Here is a 19,635-nt window from a genome sequence, read left to right on the forward strand (position 1 = left end):
AAAAAATCCTTAAGATTCTTGAAAAATCAAAGGAGAAGAGTGAAAACATTTGAAACATGGGGGTCATTGGACTCAATGAAATGAATCAAGATGCTATGTACAACAAGATGTAAAGTACAGCACAAGGAAGGTGATTATCTCAGAAAAGACCAGTATGTAACATTATTTTCTACTCTTGAAAACATTAAAAAAAAAAAAAAAAAAAAAAATTACAAGTAATGTCATTTCCAGATCTTACTGCTGTGTGCCACTTCCTTCTTCATATAACAATGTTCTCCAATTCAACAAACAATAAAACCAAACAAATGCAACAAAATTACCCCCTCCCTCAACCTTCCCATCCCAATGAAAGAAACAGTTGTCTGATCAAAGGCTGTAAGAAACAAATCAAGTTCGAGATGGGTTTCAAGACTTCAGTATAGATAACTGTAGCTTTCTAAACATAATAATGAGAACATTTTAAACCAGTGTCAGAGTGCTTAAAAGATTCATTATTCCGAGTCAGATCCATCTTCTTACAATGCCCATCTGTATTAAATATTACTAAAAGCCCATGGTAAATTAGTAATTTAAAATACCATGAAAATTGAGAATATATAAACTTTATTAACCAATTATGTCAAAATAAATTTATATATTCTTTAATATGTATATAGTTTTATATATTGTTTTTATATATTGATCCATAACTGCAACTGAAAATTGAATTCAGGAGGAAAAAAAAAAAAAAAAAAGGTAGAAATGCTTTCAAGTTGATATAACATACCTGGAAATCTACAGCTCTCTTATTTGCTAGATCAGCCTTGTTCCCTGCTAAAGCTATTACAATGTTAGGACTTGCTTGCCTCTGAAGTTCTTTAACCCAGTTTTTCGCTCTTGCAAAGGATTCCTGGATAATTGGAAAGGGGAAAAACACACACACACACACAAAATCACCAACTGAGAGTTATTTAAGCTAGTTAATTTATCACTATAACAGGCCTTTTAAAGTTGTTAGATAAAATCTTGTCAGAATTAAATTCTTCTATATTATTTATAATACCGTTCAACATATTATTCTTAAAAAAATCAATTTCTTTAATAATAAAAATTTGGCAAAAGCAATATATTTGGTTATTTCCCATATTTTCATATAGGTGTTTCAGAATTTCTCTTGATTAATAGTGCTTACAATGGACCTAGGCATTGTGCTTAACTGTTCTACAATTATCTTATTTGTTTCTCATGAAACTCTAGAATTAAATGCTCTTATTGATCCTCATTTTACAAATGATGAAATGGAGCAAAACAAGAAGTTCCCAGGCCATCAGTTAGGAAATGTCTGTGGCCAGACACTTCCTTATTCAAGGGCAGGTACTCCCCATGCTCCCTAATTACCCAAGTATAAACTGTAGTCACTTTATACTTACCTCATTTGTGATATCATATACAACTATTGCTGCTTGTGCGCCTCTGTAGTACATTGGTGCTAAGCTATGATATCTTTCTTGCCCAGCTGTATCCCATATTTCAAATTTTACTGTTGTATCATCTAGACACACAGTCTGGGTTAGAAAAGCAGCTGAAAAAAAAAAAAAAAAAAGAAAAGAAAAGAAAAAATGAAATAAGTTAATTACCAATTTTCTACATTTTTTTTGTAACTGGATTCCATATTTGCTTATTCAATTAACACAGAATTGCATTTGAAAGGAGCAAGATACAGAAGTGTAAGTAAGTGGATTGAGTCCTAGCCAAGTCCCTTAATTTCAGTGATCTAGCCCTTCATTAGTAAAATGGGGATAATAATAGCTTTTTTTTTGTGAGGAACAAGTGAGATAAGTTGTAAAATGCTTAAGACATCAACTGGAATTAGATAGATTATCTGAGAAATACTTGTTAAACATAAAAAAAAAAAAAAACAAAAAAAACAAAAAAAACTGAGGTGGCTAAGTGGCACAGTGGATAGAGCATCAAGTCTGAAGTCAGGAGAACCAGAGTTCAAATTTGACCTCAGATACTTTACACTTCCTGTCTATGTGACCCTGGGCAAAGTCACTTAACCTCAGTCGCCTCAGCAAATACATAAATAAATAAATAAAATTAAAAACAAATTATAAAGTCAATTATTCAAATTGGGGAGATAAAACTTTTAATTATTGATGGGACCAGCATTTCAATCTGTTGTAAAAACGAATCTAGTAAAAGAATTCCTCTATTTTTATATTTTTGGATATTTTCTCAGTATAAATTCACAGCTCCAAGACATTTGATTCTAAAAATGAACACCAAGAAAAATGCTCCAATGAGCACTTTTTTTTTTTTTAAAAGAAAAGAAACCAATAAAAAGGTCTAATTATAAGAAGATAAAACTTGAAGAATCAATTATTAGAGTAAGCTTACAATTTTGGTTATTTATAGGGGCAGAGCATCAGACACCTATGAAAACTATTTTAAATAGCATTTAGGAGGATATTAGGGCCACAAACTCTCACTCTATTCCTTTAGATATTGTCACCTGCCACAATACTTCCTTTCAGTGTCACAAGAGAGGTTTACCTATTTAATTTCTGGGTTCATTAGAAACAGTACACACACACACACACACACACACACACACACACACACACAGGAACAAAGCATGCTATTGGAAATGGTCTCATCTAAGATACAGACATTATAATAAACTATATGTAAAAACCATTTATTAAACAATTATTATAGGCTATTGTGTGTGCTAGGTGCTGTGGATACAGAATGGGTGTGGAAACCCTGATTTGAAAGAGCTTATAATCTTGTAGCTCAATGATTCACATATTCAAAGAAATATAATCTTTATTAGAATGCACTAGATGTCTAGAAAAGGATGAAAAACATGGCAAAAAAGAATGGAAGAAGCTGTATGAATAACTCAGCTATTCTCAGCAATATAATAATCTCAGAATTCTGAAAGATTTATGACAAAAAAAGAAAAAAGCTATCTATAAAGAACTGATGATGTCTGGATGCTGGTTAAGCAGACTTTATTTTTTTATCTTTTGGTCTATTTTCTCTTGCTAAATGGTTAATATGGAATTTTTTTTTCCACAATTGCATATATATACCAAACTCCTTGTCTTCTCTCTCTCTCTTTTTTTAAAATTTTCTGAGGCTGGGGTTAAGTGACTTGCCCAGGGTCACACAGCTAGGAAGTGTTAAGTGTCTGAGACCAAATTTGAACTTGGGTCCTCCTGAATTCAAGGCTGGTGTTCTATCCACTGTGCCACCTAGCTGTTCCCACTCCTTGTCTTCTCAAAGAGGAAGGGAATATAACTGAAAATGTTTCCTAACAGCAATGTCAACCCAAAAATCAATTGTGGAGCAACTTTTAATTCTACATTAAAAAAAAAAAAAAAAAAATTTAAACTCAAATATCAAACTTAACGAACATCTCCACATGCAAAAATTATTAAAGGGAACTGCACATGAAAATGCAAATCCCTACTTTGTAGAGCCCATTCAATGAGCTGTCTTGACTGTTGTCCTGTGAAAGCAGAGGTGATATGTCTTATGAGCTATATACTGTACAAACAATGTAGTTGAGGTCTCCTGAATAAAAATGAACATATTATGAATTCATAAAAGAAAACGTTAATTTTAAAGTTTGTCAGTCATGTCAATTTGTTTTTGAAAGACTCTAGGGTAGGATCTAAAAATCTTTCGTGGTGGCAAAGGAAGAATTACATGCATATAGGTAAATGAATGGAAAACAAAAAACAACAAAAAAAGAAATATTTTAAAGGTATGTTATGTTGGTAAGAGAAGGAAGATATAATGGCTATTTCATGTTCGTAACTGTTTTTAGCGTAGCTTTAAAAATTAACAAAGCTTTTAAAAAAAACTTTTACCAGAAGATATGAGATTTACTGCAATTCAAAAGGCAAAGTCATGACAAATAACTATTACATATAAATAACTTGCTTCTATTAAGACAATGAAACTCAAAACATGTGAAATTAAATTCTTGTTTCTTTAATAAAAAGTTAAGTTTCATAACTTAGTAGAGGTGAGGGTTCATGAGGATTAGGTACAGTCTGTTGACAATCCTTGTGAGTAGGGGTTAATACAATCTTATAAAAAGTTAAATTTGAGCTCATATCCAAATCAAGACTGAATCAAAGAGGCAATAGCAAGTCTGCCTTAATGAGCAGTTGACCTCTAAAACCAGAGACCTGAGAGAACCTGTGCAGCAGTTAAGTCAACCATCGATGCACCGTGGAAGGACAAATACAAAAAAGGGGAATTTTTGATGGGCAACTGGCACATACAGCTTGTATTAAAAAGACGGCTCCTGCCTTGAATGCTTGACTTATTTATCATCTGCAGGGGACTGATATTAGTGTTACCAGATTCTTCCACATAATATGTGCTGTGCTGCATGAGTGAGTGAAATATGCTTAACATGAAACACTTCTTTCATTCCCTTACTTCATCCAAGACTGAGGCCTACTGAAGAGACATAAGGAGTCAGATCAAAAGGGATTTCTGCCTTATTCATAAAAACACTAAGACAAATAGTATAAAAGTACACAAGAGATGTGAAGGACAGCCCAATGTGATGCAGCACTGATGCCTGGAAGGATCCAGGTTTCCTGGGGTCAATTGAGTGGTTTTTAAAGACACACATTACATTGACCCTACAGGGAAAAAAAATATATAATTAAGCTTATCCAATGCCCCAAACCCTGTGCTTAGGTTAATGCTCCAGGGGAAAGTTTACTGTACAATCCCTTAGATTTCTTTTAAGTATCTTAAGAGGGGATTCAGAATCCATGTTCTCATAGAAATGATGAGAGCCGGCATACTAGGGCTGGCATTGATCTGATACTGTTTTGGAAGTCTATGAGCTAATGGCTTTTTTCATTTTTAAATTGGACTATATTTTGCCAAAGTCTGTAATAATGGGTGGTTAGGTTCCATAACATATAATAAGGTTTATTACAGATTAGAAAGTTTTGGAAGCCCAGCAAGGAAAACTAATCAATCTACAACATTATTTTTATGGAACTGTTTTACCAATTGCAAATAACCAAAAACTTGTTAAAAAAGGGGGGGGGGCGAGGGGAAGAATGGATTTTTTAAATGGAAATTTTTTAAATTTATATTCTACTTCTAGTTCCTCCTCTGGTTAGCACAAGAATCCTTGGCAGAAATCAATGGGATAAAATGGCAGAGCACACTTTCAACAAATGACAAAACAGGGATTTTGTCAAGTTAGAGGCACTGTGTCATTTTCGACCTGTGTATCCCACCAAGTCCTAGCACAGGGGTTCTTAAACTGCCGCCTGCTGGGTTATGGCAAATGGGCTGAGGGGCGGAGACAGAGTGAGTTTTTGTTTTTACTATAGTCCAGCCCTACAACAGTCTGAGGGACAGTAAACTGGCCCCCTATTTAAAAAGTTTGAGGACCACTGCTCTAGCATAATGCTTTGCATATTAACAGTTGTATAATTAATATTAAAGCTGAAAATGAGGTTTTTAAAAACAATTACACAGGAAATATAGAAGTACATGATAATGCAAAATAACTAAGGGAGCCTGAGAGAGAGCTCATGATGATCTCTACCTTGAAAGGTAAATAGAAACTCAAGATAGACAGAAAAAGCACAGAATTTTAGGGGAAGGGGAACAAAAGTCCTGCTGGATGAAGAGTTAGAGCTAGGGCTGGAAATGCTGGTTCTACCAATTATGGAGGGCTTTGAATTCTCAGCTAAGAAGTATGGACCTTCATTCTGTAAAAAATCAGGAGCTAATAAGTTTTAGATCAAGTTTAATATGTTTTTTTCAAAACAGTCTGGAAGAGGGAAAGAGTAGAAGCAGAGATTAGCAAGTAGAGTATTTGTGCATGCTCAGCAAGGTAGCAATTAGGATCTGAAAAAGGCCTAAGATTAAAGTGGGAAGGGAAGATGCACAGTGAGGATAAGTTTAGCAATAATATGGTAGAAAACCTGATTTAATCATAAGGCTAAAGATGGCTGACTTGTTAAAAGAGACTTGGGGAAAATTAACTAGCTAATTTTCAGTTAAGTCTTTGAAATTTGGTAATGACTAAGCACAATTCTATCTGAATGGTTCGTCAGGCTCCTTTCTCTTGCACTCCTGTTTCAAAATTTCCTTCATTATTAAATGGTCATTTTGTAATTTTGCCATAGATGACTTAAGAAGCTATATATATTAGAGGAGTTCTTTAAGACTTCTACAGAAGCAGGGATTCCTTTATAATGTTTGATGCCAGGATAGGCTTTGCAGCTTTTTCTTCATAGATGGGTCTTAAGCTACTATATAATTTGATTACAATAAAAAATTCCCCTAATAGATAGTCCAACTTAGTGGACAGAGGGCCAGCACAGACTTGGGTTCAGATCCTGCCCGGAACACATGCTAGTAGTATAGTTACAGGCAAATCACTTACCCTCTCAAGATCCCATTTATTTTTTTTAAGACTTTCCCAGCCCTTCCTTGTTCGTAGGGCAAAATCTAAGGCCGGCAGAACCTAATGATTCTTTTAACTGCAGCCAATTTTCAATAACGGTGGGGAAAAATCCTATATCCTGGCTCCCCAGGAACACATCACAGTTTGGTTGTTGTTGGTTATTATTACCCATGATTTCTTTGTCTCAGCACTCAATTTAAATAAATTTCAGTTCAAATGTATATCTGTTAATCTGTTTGGAGAGCAGACTTTAAGGAAGTTTAAAGCTAAAGGCTGGGAAGAAAATTCCAGTAAAGGGAGAAAGGGAAGAGAGATATATTGAAAGCAAACCACTTATTTTTCTATTTTGCTGATTTTTCCCCCAGAATACTTAGCTGTATAAAGTAGGTGATGGATGTTATTTGAACAAATACCTCTTCATCTGTGTATATGGCGGGTACCCACAGGTACATTTGCATGTATATATGTATATGCATGTTGCTGAGGCAATTGGGGCTAAGTGACTCTCCCAGGGTCACAGAGCTAGAAAGTGTTAAGTGTCTGATTTGAACTCAGGTCCTCCTGATTTTAGTAAGGGCTGGTGCTCTAACTACTACGCCACTTAACTGTCCTACATTTGTTTATATTCAAGAACTATGTTTCAAACCCCCCCCCCCCAAGATTGCTTAAATACATTTCTTTGATGACTTCTCTACAGATAACTGTTTAAAACTTGGGGCCAAGTACCTGCTACAACTCCTTTTCTCATGTCTCTGAGATGTGTTTCCTCTACTTTCTCTGCTCCTACCTCAGAGCCAAAAAAGTCACTGTTGCCGGAGGAAGTTATAGACTGTAGTGACTAGGTCCACCAAATTAATATTAGCAATAATCTTTTATTTTGTCTAACAGCCCTTCCAACTCAGTCTAGATTCCTAAATCTCTGAAAATTCCCCCAACATATAGTGGCTATGTGAAACCTCTTAATTCCCCAAATCAACCTTTAGACCCACCTTATTTGGCAGATGGTCTAGCTTCCCCATCTAGTGTTTTCTCTTCTTATCTTAATCTCTCTTATTTAGAGGAAAGGGCAGGTAATCTCAGAGGATGAAGCAGCTCCCTTTATTCTAAGCTTCACTTAATGCTTTCTTGGTGCCTCTGATCCTGCCCTTCCCACCTGTGTCATCTGGGACTGAGCAACTGATTTGTCTTGTATGTTCTCAATTTCAATCTCCTCCCCTCCATGAACCATTTCCCTCTGCTCATATTACCTTCCTTCTCTTAAGGGTCCCTTTTCATAGCCATGCTACTCTCCCAAACATCAAAGTCTTAGTGCAGTGCTAAGCTTTAATATTAAATTTTAAACTTGACAATTCATAATTTTCCACTGACCTCTCACTCCACCATTACAATTCTTTATTCTCCTGGCTTACTTGGCCCCTTTTCTTGGTTGTTTTTACTACCTATCTGACAATTTTCAATTTAAACACTGGAACACTCTGATATAATAGTTCTCTATTAATCTTGACTGATAAATTTCAAGAAAATTAAGCTGTTGGTTGCTACATTCATTTAGCCACTTCTCAGACCTCTGGAATCTGGTTTCAACCTCATTATTTTAATGACAATGTACTTACTCTGCTTGGTCAACAACACTGACAAATCCAATAGCCTTTTCTTAAGCCTCCACTCTCCCTGCCTGTTCTACAACTTATGATTCTACTCAGCACCCTATGAAATTCCTTCTTGTTTTGGTTTAGCTGGCCCTGCTTTCTCTTGCCTCTTTTTTTCCATCCTCAGAATTTTGACATTGTTTGTTTTAAGCAATCTCATATACTATTATGGCTTCAAAATCACCTCTACACAGATGATTAAATCGATAAATTAAGTCCCACCCAATCTCCCCTTAAAGTCCCAGAGCTTACATTTCTCTCTGCTTGCTGGATATCTCCATTAAGTTGTATTCAAGGTATACCCACTTACTTTTCCATCATGTCTGTTTCACATATGATCTGTTTTAGTGTCAATATACCCTGTTTAGCTGCCTCCAAAGTTCATCCAGCCCTCTCCCATTTTCCTTGAATTTGCACAGATCATCCAGTCTTTTAATGGAATACACTTCTTGCACATTTCTGTCTGTTAAAATTTTTCTCCTTTTAAATCCCTGCTCAGTTGCCATCTTCTGGCATGAAAAACCCTCCATGCTCTCAACTGCCCAAAATGAAAATAAATTCTTTCTTCTTGAATTTCAGTTATAATTTTTAACATCTCTTTTTGCTCAAATTATATTCAAAAAAATCCAACACATTTATTTAGAGACAGAATGGAAGAGAAAGTAAGATTTAGAGTCAGAGGACCTGGGTTCAAGTTCTGATTTTTGCTATTTAAGTAAAGACTATTTTAGTAGTTGTTTTTTTAAAGAACTTATTTATGGGCAAGGCACTTTCTGTTCTGGAGACACAAAGTAGTAAAAGAGTGATCTTGGCCATCAAGGAATCTGTACCTTCTAGTCTTTCTGGAACAAAGGCAGAGTTACTTAATTATACAAAGTGAAAGGAAGGAACTTTATTTTGTAAAAATACTACAAAATTGTAGAGTGAGCAGGTCAAAGTAACATTCCTTAGAAGACCATGTAACAAAAAACAGGAACCCTGAAAATATATATAAATATGTACTTGTGGATGCGGCACTAAGCCAGTCAAGAAGACCCAAGTTTAAACACTGCCTCAGACAAATTGTGTGATCCCAGGCAAGTTCCTTAACTTGAGTTTGCCTCAGTTTTTTGCTCACCTGAAAAATGGGGATAATACTGCTTCTACCTAGGATTAAGTGAGATAATATTTGTAAAATATCAAAAGAACTGATAAAAAAGAGGGTAGAACTCAAACTGTATTAAAAAGTGATAATCATAAAGACTATTTGCCACTGATTAAGAAACAGTGGATCTATGAAATAGATAAGATACTCACTACACAGTAGTAAGTGACCACAGTAATCTAGTGCTTGATAAATCCAAAGATTCAAGTTTTGGGGACAAGAACACACTATGTGACAAAAATTGCTAGGAAAACTGGAAAAAAAAAAAAAAAAAACGGTTGCAAATTGTATACGATATCTCACACTATATCAAGATACGGTCAAATGGATATATGATTATTTAGAAATAAAGGGAGATACCATAGATAAATCAGAACAGCAAAAACAGTTTATCAAATAACAGACAATGAGCATTATGAGGTCCAAAATGGTTATTTTTAATTTTACTAAATTAAAAAAGGTTTTATACAAACAAACCAACAAAACCAAGATCAGAAGGAAAGAAAGCTGAGAAATAATTTTTGCAGCAAGTCTCTCTAATAAAGGCTTCATTTCTCAAATATTTATAGAACTGAATCAAACTTATAAAAATACAAGTCATTCCCTAATTGATATTATGGTCAAAGGATAATGGCAGTTTCCAGAAGAAATCAAAGATATCTAAATTCATGTGAAAAAACATTCTAAGTTGTTGATTAGAAAAATATGAATTCAAACCACTCTAAGGTACCACCTCATATATATCAGATTGGCTAATATGACTGAAAAGATAAATGATGAATATTGTAGGGGATGTACAGAGACAAGAATGCACCAAAGATGAAGTTGTGAATTGACCCAACTAATCTGGAGAGCAATTTGAAACTAGCCCAAAGGGCAATAAAACGGCATACTCTTTGATCTAGCAACACCACTAAGTTCATATCTCAAAGAGATCCAAAAAGGGTAAAGGATTTCCTTGTACAAAGCAGCTTTTTCTGTGCTGGAAAAGAAATCGAGGGCTGCTCAACAACAGAGAAATGGCTGAACAAGTTGTGGAATATGATTGGGATGGAATGCTATGATTCTATAAAAAATTATAAGCAGGACGCTTTCAGAAAACCTTGGAAATATTTACATGAACATCTGATGAGGTAAGCAGAATTAGGAGAACATTGAACACAGCAACAGCAATATTGTATGATGACCAAGTGTGAATGACTGTTATTTTCACCAATATGCCACTGATCCAAAACAATTACAAAGGACTTATTACACACATGTATTGTATCTAGGTTATATTGTAACACATGTAAAATGTATGGGATTGCCTGTCATGGGGGGGGAGGGATAATTTGGAAAAATGAATACAAGGGATAATATTATAAAAATATATAATAAAAAATTATTAAAAAAAAAAAAAGGTATTTACCTCCAGAGAAAGAACTGAGAGTGTGAATAAAGAGCAAATTATATTATTCTTCACTTTACTTTTTCTCGTGGTTTTTTTTTTTTTGGGGGGGGGGAGGGAGAGAAGGTCTGACTTCTTTCATAATATAACTAATATGGAAATGTTTTGCATGTTGTACAAGTGTAACATCAAACTGCTTACTCTCTTGGAAAGTAGAAGGAATTTGGAAGTAAAATTTAAAAAAATTATCTTTGCATATTATTAGGAAAAATGTTAAAAAACAACAATAAAAAAACGTTGGAAACAACAGATCTAGCCCAACCTCCTTATGCTAGAGGTGAAGAAAATGCAAATCTAGACAGATTAAATGACTTCATCTGAATTGGGATGTGAACCCAAGTTATCCAATTCCTAATCCACTGCCCTTTCCACTGTATCACATTGTCTCAAGAATACTACAACATGCTTCATATTATATAATAGAAAGAGAGGAAGGAATTCAGAATGACTCACTGTGCCAAACTTTATTCAGTTACCTTGATTATACTGTCACCTTGATTTATTTAATACAGCTGTTTCCTGGCTTTTTACAATTTTATACACACACACACACACACACACAGAGCTATATTGCTTTAACTGCCCCCCAGCTGTACTTTAGAATGAACTCATACTATTTCCATATACAACCTATTGTTTTTCCCCCCAAATATGGCAACTGCTTTGCTGTCATATAATCATCTAGGAAGTTACTTTGTGGCAAGCACCAGTTCTACACTAGTGTTGTAAAATATCACTCTTAGTAACTCCCAATCTGCCACATCAGTGACAATGTCCAAGAAACCAAGCAGGTTCATATCTCAAAATCACCAATTTAATAATGCCCTCTTCTAGATCCTTTTTAAGGGGTTGTCCTCTCTCCTAAAAATATAAGTGCCTTGATATCAGGGATTGTTGTACTTACTGTTTTTGTGACCCTAAAAGTTATTACAATGCCTGACATATGGCAAATACTTAATATATACTTTTATCTCCACAAAGGACTTACTGAACAGTAAAAAACCTAATTGGAACAATGCTTCTGCTAGGGAATCCAACAGTCCAATTCAGTCAACAAGTATTTACTAAGGACCTAATAAATGTTCACTGAATTATGATGGGTGTCAGAGATACAAAAACAAGATAAAAAACAGTTGTCCAAAGAGAGCTTATATTCTTCTAGAACAGTAGTCCTCAAACTTTTTAAATAGGGGGCCAGTTCACTGTCCCTCAGACTTTTGGAGGGCCAGACTATAGTAAAAACAAAAACTCGCCCCTCAGCCCATCTGCCATAACTGGCAGGGCCCCATAAACGTCCTCAGCGGGCCACATTTGGCCCACGGGCCATAGTTTGAGAACCCCTGTTCTAGAAAGACACAACACTGCAGAGTGATTAAGTTTATACTATTCAACTAGGGAATCAGGCAATAGTTCCCAGTAAGAAGTGGCGCATTCGCTGAAGCTCAGGTAAGGAAGCAGATTCTAGGCACAAACATATGCAAAATAAGTAAAGCAGCAAATCAAATGCTGAGTTTGAGAACCTGCAAGCAGGCCAGTTTGATTCAGTGCGACAGTTTAGGAAAGGTTTTAAATGGTAAACTCAACTGCATTTTTTTCCTCTAAGAAGCAACAAAGGTTCAACTGACATAGTTAGAATATCTGCTTTAGGATGAACAATTTGGCACCTATCAAACTGTGCATACCCTTTGATCCTACTGGGCTTATATCCCAAAGAGATCTTAAAGGAAGGAAAAGGATCCACATGTGCAAAAATGTTTGTGGCAGCCCTTGTGTAGTGGCAAGAAACAGGAAACTGAATGGTTGCCCATCAGTTAGAGAATGGTTGAATAAATTACAGTATATGAATGTTATGGAATATTATTTTCTGTAAAACAACCAGCAGGATGATTTCAGAGAGGCTGGAGAGACTTACATCAAATGATGCTAAGTGAAATGAGCAGAACCAGGAGATCGTTGTACACAGCAACAAGAAGACTATATGATGATCAATTTGATGGACGGGGCTCTTCTCAATAATGAGATTATTGAGGCTAGTCTCAATGATCTTGTGATGAAGAGAGCCATCTACACTCAGAAAGAGGACTGAGTGTGGTTTACAACACAGTATTTTAACTCTTTTTGTTGTCTGCTTGCATTTTATTTTTTCTCATTTGATTTAATTTTTCTTGTTCAGCAAGACAAATGTAAAAATGTATCTGCACACAATGGATTTAACATATACTTCTATGTTTAATATATATTGGACTACTTGCCATCTAAGGGAAGGGTTGGGGGAAAGAGGGAAAAGCTGGGTTTTACAAAGGTTATATATTTTGAAAAACTTAAAATTTTCAAAATATGACAAATATTTTTAATAGCATTTGAGTATTTGAGTTATGCATAGGTGAAGATGTTTTCAATTGTGGAATGATACTTGTGCCTATTTTCCATTATCCTAACACCTTCATAATTGATTATGTTCTATTATGCAGATTCCTTCTATGTATATTTGTTTCACTATGCCTACTTTTCCCATCTGTTCTTTTTAGTCACTTTTTTACCTCTTCTAAAATTATACCAGAGACAATGTTAAATGTGATAGCTTAAATCTTTGCAGATCTTTTCCATATGTATTTTTGTGTTCCCCTCGTTCTTTCACTTTTAAATGTCCTTGAAGTAATTGCTTAGTTAGATCTTTTGCCAAGTCAAGTTTAAGACTCCACTGCTTCTTTCTTTCTTCTTTTTTTTTTTTTTCCCCCTGAGGCTGGGGTTAAGTGACTTGCCCAGGATCACACAGCTAGGAAGTGTGTCTGAGACCAGATTTGAACTGGGGTCCTCCTGAATTCAAGGCTGGTGCTCTATCCACTGCCCAACCTAGCTGCCCCTCCACTGCTTATTTCTTTATGAGATAATATTAATCAGCTTCTATTCATACTTCTCTATAACTTTTACAAATGAATTTATATTCTAAACTAGTTTGGTCTTAGTGTTGTTTGAGAAAGATGCTCTATCAGGTGTTTATTTTTAATTTTGAAGATAAAATACCTCTCCTCTCCAAGCATTCAAAAGACAGAAGAATATACCACTAATCTGTTTCATATCACTCGATATCATATTGCTTCCAAAAAGAAGGAATGCAATAAATTCTAAATATTACTTTCAAAACCATCTTGCTTGGGTGCTTCCTTCTGTTTTCTTCTGAACATTAAAACAAAACAAAACTTTCCAACCTCCCTCTTTTGGCATCACTATTGCTATGCTCCCCTTCTCCAATAAAAAACAAGAAAAAATGGGGGGAGGCGAAGGAAGAGAGAAAGAACCACAAAATCTTTGAAATACACTTAAGGAAAGCAGAAAAACCACATGGTGTCCATGTTCAACAATATGTGTCTCTTTCTGGGCACATATATAATATAATGTGTCCATTATTTAATCAAAAAGTTCATAAAATTTTCTTTTTTTTGTTGTTGTTGACAATGTATAAATTATTTTCTTAGTTCTGCTCATTTCATATAAAATTGTTTACTCTATGCCCTATGACTATCAAACTGCAAACTCTTTGATCCAGCCAGCAGATTGTACTTTTATCCTGAAGAGATGTGCAAAAGGGTTTATGGCAGCGTTGAAAGTGAGTGATGCCTCTCAGTTGGAGAATGGCCGAATAAATTATGGTTACATGAATGTTATGGAACATTATTGTTCTATAAGAACCGACCAGCAGGATGATCTCAGAGAAGCCTGGAGAGATTTACATGAACTGATGCTAAGGAAGTAAACATAACCAGAACATCATTGTACACAGAAATGACAGGATTATATGATGATCAATTCTAATGCACCCAATTCCAATGGTCTTGTGATGAAGAGACTATCTGCACCCAGAGAAAGGACTGTGGGAATTGAGTGTAGATCACAACATAGTATTTTCACTCTTTTCGTTATTGTTTGCTTGCATTTTGTTTTCTTTCTCATTTTTTTCCTTTTTGATCTGATTTTTCTTGAGCAGCATGATATTTGTAGAAATAGGTAGAGAGGAAAGGTACATGTTTAACTTATAAGGGATCACTTACCAACTGGGAGAGGGGAAAAAAAAGTGAACACAAGGTTTTGTAGGGGTGAATGTTGAAAATTATCCATGTATATATTTTGAAAATAAATAATTTAAAATTTGTTTCCTTTATCATTTATTATGAAGCAATGAGATCGGATTACATTTCTAGACTACAATTTGGTCAGCTGTCCTCCAAATATCTATGGGCTAAAATTCCTCCTATTTTACTTTGCTTGCATCTATTTGCTCCTTGGCATGATTTATTCTCCCTTTTCTTAACTGGTCACCCGACAAAGACCTCTTCATTTAAGTTAATTTACTGATAGTCTAAAAATTCTTAACAAAGATACTGCAGTGGTTTGTCATTTTCTTTTTCAGTTCATTTTTACAGATAAGGAAACTGAGGCAAATGGAGTCCTTTGCCCAGGCTCACAAAGCTAGTAACTATCCAAGGCTAGATCTGAATTCAGGTCTTTGCCTAGGCTCACAAAGCTAGTAACTGTCCAAGGCTAGATCTGAATTCAGGTCTCCCTGACTTCTGGCCCAGCCCCCTTCCACTGCACCACTCAGCTGTCCAACAAATAAATCATAGCACTTCTCTTCTGCTACTCTGCCACTGTCATTACAGCAAGAAAGGCACTTATGAAGGGCTGAATGCTGTTTGATATCTTTATTTCAAGCCACCACAGCCAAATATTTCACTAAAATGGTAAGCTTAGATGTGACTTTATGAAGGTCCATGTGTTTTTACAAGAAATCATTTTAGCCTGTATAGAGCATCCAGGTAATAATTCAATAGGAGGAGATAAGATTTCTCGTTCAAAGGAGAGCCTTGGGAAATATTTAAAGAGGTTAGTCAAAAGTATTGTTTTTGCCTTTCTTATGAAGATTAAACTGGCTATGATGAAATGGGGAGCAGGGGGACAGAAGTGGAGGAGATGTAAGTATTATATTACTCCTACTATGTGACAGGCATTTATCAGCTGTGTGACTCTGAACAAGTCAATTAAATTCTGCCTCAATTTCCTCATCTTAGAGTTGGGTAATAATAGCATCAACCTGCTCTTCCCCACTCTGGGTTGTTATGGGGATAAAATCAAATAAAATATAGAGGACTTTGTAAATCTTAAAAGAGCTACAAAAATGCTAGCTATTATATATACAAAGGGGGGCACAATGTATTATGTTGGCATCAAAGTTCCTTTTATAGAAAGTAGTAAGTTTGATGGCCATGAAACTTGTGCATCATTTGTTGGCTGGCATGCATCTAGTTATTATATGGATGATTTGATAGTTGTATCCATAATCACAAAACCTTTATAAAAAGAAATAGTGGGTCATTATTATGAATTGTTACATTATCTCTTTACATGAGTTGGTGCAACAAAAACTTATCAAAATCAATCAGTGGTACAGTATAGTGAGAGGAATTTGGTTCATAGCCTCCATCTAACACTATTAGCACTCTCTGCTGCCTCAGTTTCCTCATCTGCTAAATAAAAGGGTTGGACTAAATGGTCTCCGATTCCTTTTAGCTTTAACTCTATCCCAAGAAGAGTCATTATTTTATATAGCCTCTAGATTGGTGGGAAAAAAAAAAATCAAATTATTTAATTGTCATAATTATGATAAAATCTCATTTTTATTTGATCACAATTTCCAAATTCAATGAACTCTTATAGTTTCTAGAATAAAATTCACATTCCTGATATTGGCATTTAAAGCATACGATGTGGTTCTGACTTGTTTCCTGGTTTATCTTACATTTATATATGTTGAAAAAATGCTAGTCTAATAAAACTGAACAGATAGCTGCTGTCTAAATTTGATATTTCTCAACTCCATGTATTTCTATAACCTATGTCCAAAGACTTGTTCACCTATCAGAACATTTATTTTCCTTTTAGAATCAGTTTGGAAATATTATTCTACAAACTGACTTGAATTTGCTTATTTATATTACACTACTTCATAACATGAGGGAAAGAGGTGGTGTGGGTACAGGATCATTAGATATTAAGATGGGAACTGCTTTCTTATTATCTTTCTATTCCCAGTCCTAGCACCATCTCCAGTATATATATACAGAAAACATTTAATAAATAAGGGAACTAAATCATTGCTATCATTTCAGTTCTCTGACTTTTTGAGATCCCATTTGGAGTTTTCTTGGCAAAAATACTGGAACTCATTTCCAACTCATTTTACAGATGAGGAAACTAAGGCAAACAGGATTAAATGATTTGTCCAAGGTTATACAGCTTGTAAACAAATGTCTGAAGTTGGATTTGAACTCATGAAGTCCTATGAGTCTTCCTAAATAGAACCCAGTGCTCTACTGAATAGAATAGGAACATGAGAACTACAATAAGAATGGTACTACTAACTCCCACCAACTTTAGGAAGTACTCTTAATGAAAGTAAATACAATGAAAAAGCACTAAGCTAATTTCAATGAATTCTTCCCCATTAAGGAAGAACCTTATGTTTCAGAAACCCCTTTTCCATATTATATATAGGATAATTTGATGTTACCTGCCTCTTAAATATTAAAAGTAGTTTAGTTTAGGCTTTTGGACCAGAAGAAAAAGTTTTTAGAATCCTGACTCTAAAAATTCATCAAGTATTTATTAAGGGCTTAGGTACTGTGTTAGATGTTGAAGATAAAGGTTTGACACAATGAAAAAAAAACCCTAAAATGCCTACCTGTAAGAAGCTTACATTCTAATGGTGGTGGTAGATAACAAGGACATAATACTAGGTACATTTGGTAGAGATTAAAAGTTGGGGGAAATTAGTAAAAGCTTCATACAAATGGTGCTTGAAAATTGCATCTTATAACTGTATAAATGTTATACATATATTATATTTATCATCTACTTTAATATATTTAACATGTATGGGACTGCCTGCCATCTGGGGGAGGGGGGACAAGGAGGAAAAAAGTTGGAACAGAAGTTGCAAGGGTCAATGTTGAAAAATTACCCATACATATGTTTTGTATATAAAAAGTTATAATAAAAAAGAAAATTAAAAAAAGAAAATTGCATCTTAAAGGAAGAGACTATTTCACAAAGAGTAAGGAAGTATATTACAGCCATAAGGAATAACCAATGCAAAGGCAAAGGAACAGCCAGATCATAAAAGGGTGGGACAGAGAATAAGATTCAAAAAGTAGGTTGGGAGGCGTCAGGTAGTACAGGACTTGAAAAGCTCAAAAGCAGCATGATTTATATTTTAACCTAGGATATCACTAGAGTTGACAGACTAAAGGAGTCACATTATCAGATTTGTCCATAAGGAAAATTATTTTGGCAGCAGCATGTACTAGAGGACAGAAAACTAGTGCAGAGCTGCTGGAATAATTAGAAACTCAACTAAAGTTATAGCAATATGAGTATAAAGGGATTGGATGTGAGACATGTTATGAAGGTACAAACGTAAAAGATATAGCAAATTACTTGATAATTTGGGATAAGGGGAGTCAGAAGAGTCCAGAATAATGTCAAAATTATGAACCTGAGATACTAGCAAGGACAATGGCTTGACAGAAAAGGGTAATTCTGGAAAAGGAGGTTTAAGAGGAAAGATGAGTTCAGTTTTAGACATGTTAAGTATATGGTGTCTCCCCAAGGTTTAGATTGAAATGTCCAATAGCCAAATGGTCATTTGGAACTAAAACCCAGGGGAGATTAGTTTTTTTTAACATAGTACTTAGGTACCAATTATGTTTTATAATAGAGCTCAATTTCTAACATTATACTTTGAAATATGAGATGTCACAGATATTAAACATTTTTATTAATATTCCAAGGATATATAGCTTATTAGCATAGGTATATATGTTAATATGAAAAATTCTCTAATGTCAAAAAAATTTTCACTAACTGAAAAAAAAAATCATCACCCAAAGGCCGATCTGGTGGTAAACCCTTTTGAATTTAATCTGGTTTAAACATGCTCTTTGCTGGGGCCATAGTAAGAAATATTTCCAATTTGTTAGGATCCACAAGAATGTGTAATAGCTTATCAGTATGTGGGTAAATACACTTACGACCTCCCCCAATCTTAGTCCCTAGAACTTGAGATGGTGGTCCAGGAGATCTGGAGAAATTCCTTGTTCTGTCCTATCTCACTATTGCTACCACCTTTAGGAAAGAGTGTTATGGCATCTTTGTTGTTGTTTTGGTTGATTTATTAAATTAAGGATATTTTTCTTTTGATTTAATTTTCCCCATTACATTAAAAATTTTAAAACATGTTTTTAAATATTTTTGAGTTCTAGCTTTTCTCCTTTATCCTCACCCACAACTAAGAAATCACATGAAGTTATGCAAAACATTTCCATAAAAGTCAAGTTGTGAAAGAAAACAATGATCTTCCACCCCAAAGAAATAATAAAAACCCTCAAAAAAATTTAAGTTAAAAAGAGAGGGAGGGAAAAAAAAGAGAGAGAGAGAGAAAATGCTTCAATCTATAGTCAGACACAATCAGTTCCTTCTTTGTGTATGGATAAGATTTTTCATCTTAAAGTTTTTCAGAGAAGTTATGGATGATTGTACTGCTGAGAATAGGAAAGTTATTTATGGACTTTCCAAATCTTTTTTTTTCTTCCCTCTGAGAGCAACCTGCTCATCATTTCCCATAGAACAATAACATTCCATCATAACCACATACCAGTTTTTTGAGCCACTCCCCCAATTGATGGACGTCCCCTCAATTTCCATTTTTTTTTTTTTTGGCCCCAAGAGCTGCTATGAATACTTTTCTACATATAAGTCATTGGTCATTCCTCCTCCTTCCCCTTAAGATAAATGAAATCTTATCAGAGAAACTTGCTTCAAAATTATTTTTACAATTACTATCAACTGTATGACCCCCCATTTATTCTCTCTCCTTTCACCCTGTTCCTCC

The 19,635-nt window shown here is 34.8% G+C and overlaps 1 protein-coding gene across 2 annotated transcripts in view; it reads right to left on the reverse strand.

Annotated features, from left to right (window-relative positions):
• Positions 1 to 19,635, reverse strand: part of RAB5A (RAB5A, member RAS oncogene family) — a 57,126-nt gene that overhangs the window by 6,562 nt on the left and 30,929 nt on the right. For both annotated transcript variants that reach the window (XM_074269207.1, XM_074269206.1), the window contains 2 exons: positions 1,410 to 1,561; positions 767 to 889 (listed from right to left, as the gene is read on the reverse strand). In XM_074269207.1, coding sequence (XP_074125308.1) covers positions 767 to 889; positions 1,410 to 1,561 — 275 coding nt within the window. The remainder of the gene's footprint in view (positions 1 to 766; positions 890 to 1,409; positions 1,562 to 19,635) is intronic.

This window comes from Sminthopsis crassicaudata, chromosome 5, assembly GCF_048593235.1.
Source record: "Sminthopsis crassicaudata isolate SCR6 chromosome 5, ASM4859323v1, whole genome shotgun sequence".
Taxonomy (NCBI): domain Eukaryota; kingdom Metazoa; phylum Chordata; class Mammalia; order Dasyuromorphia; family Dasyuridae; genus Sminthopsis; species Sminthopsis crassicaudata.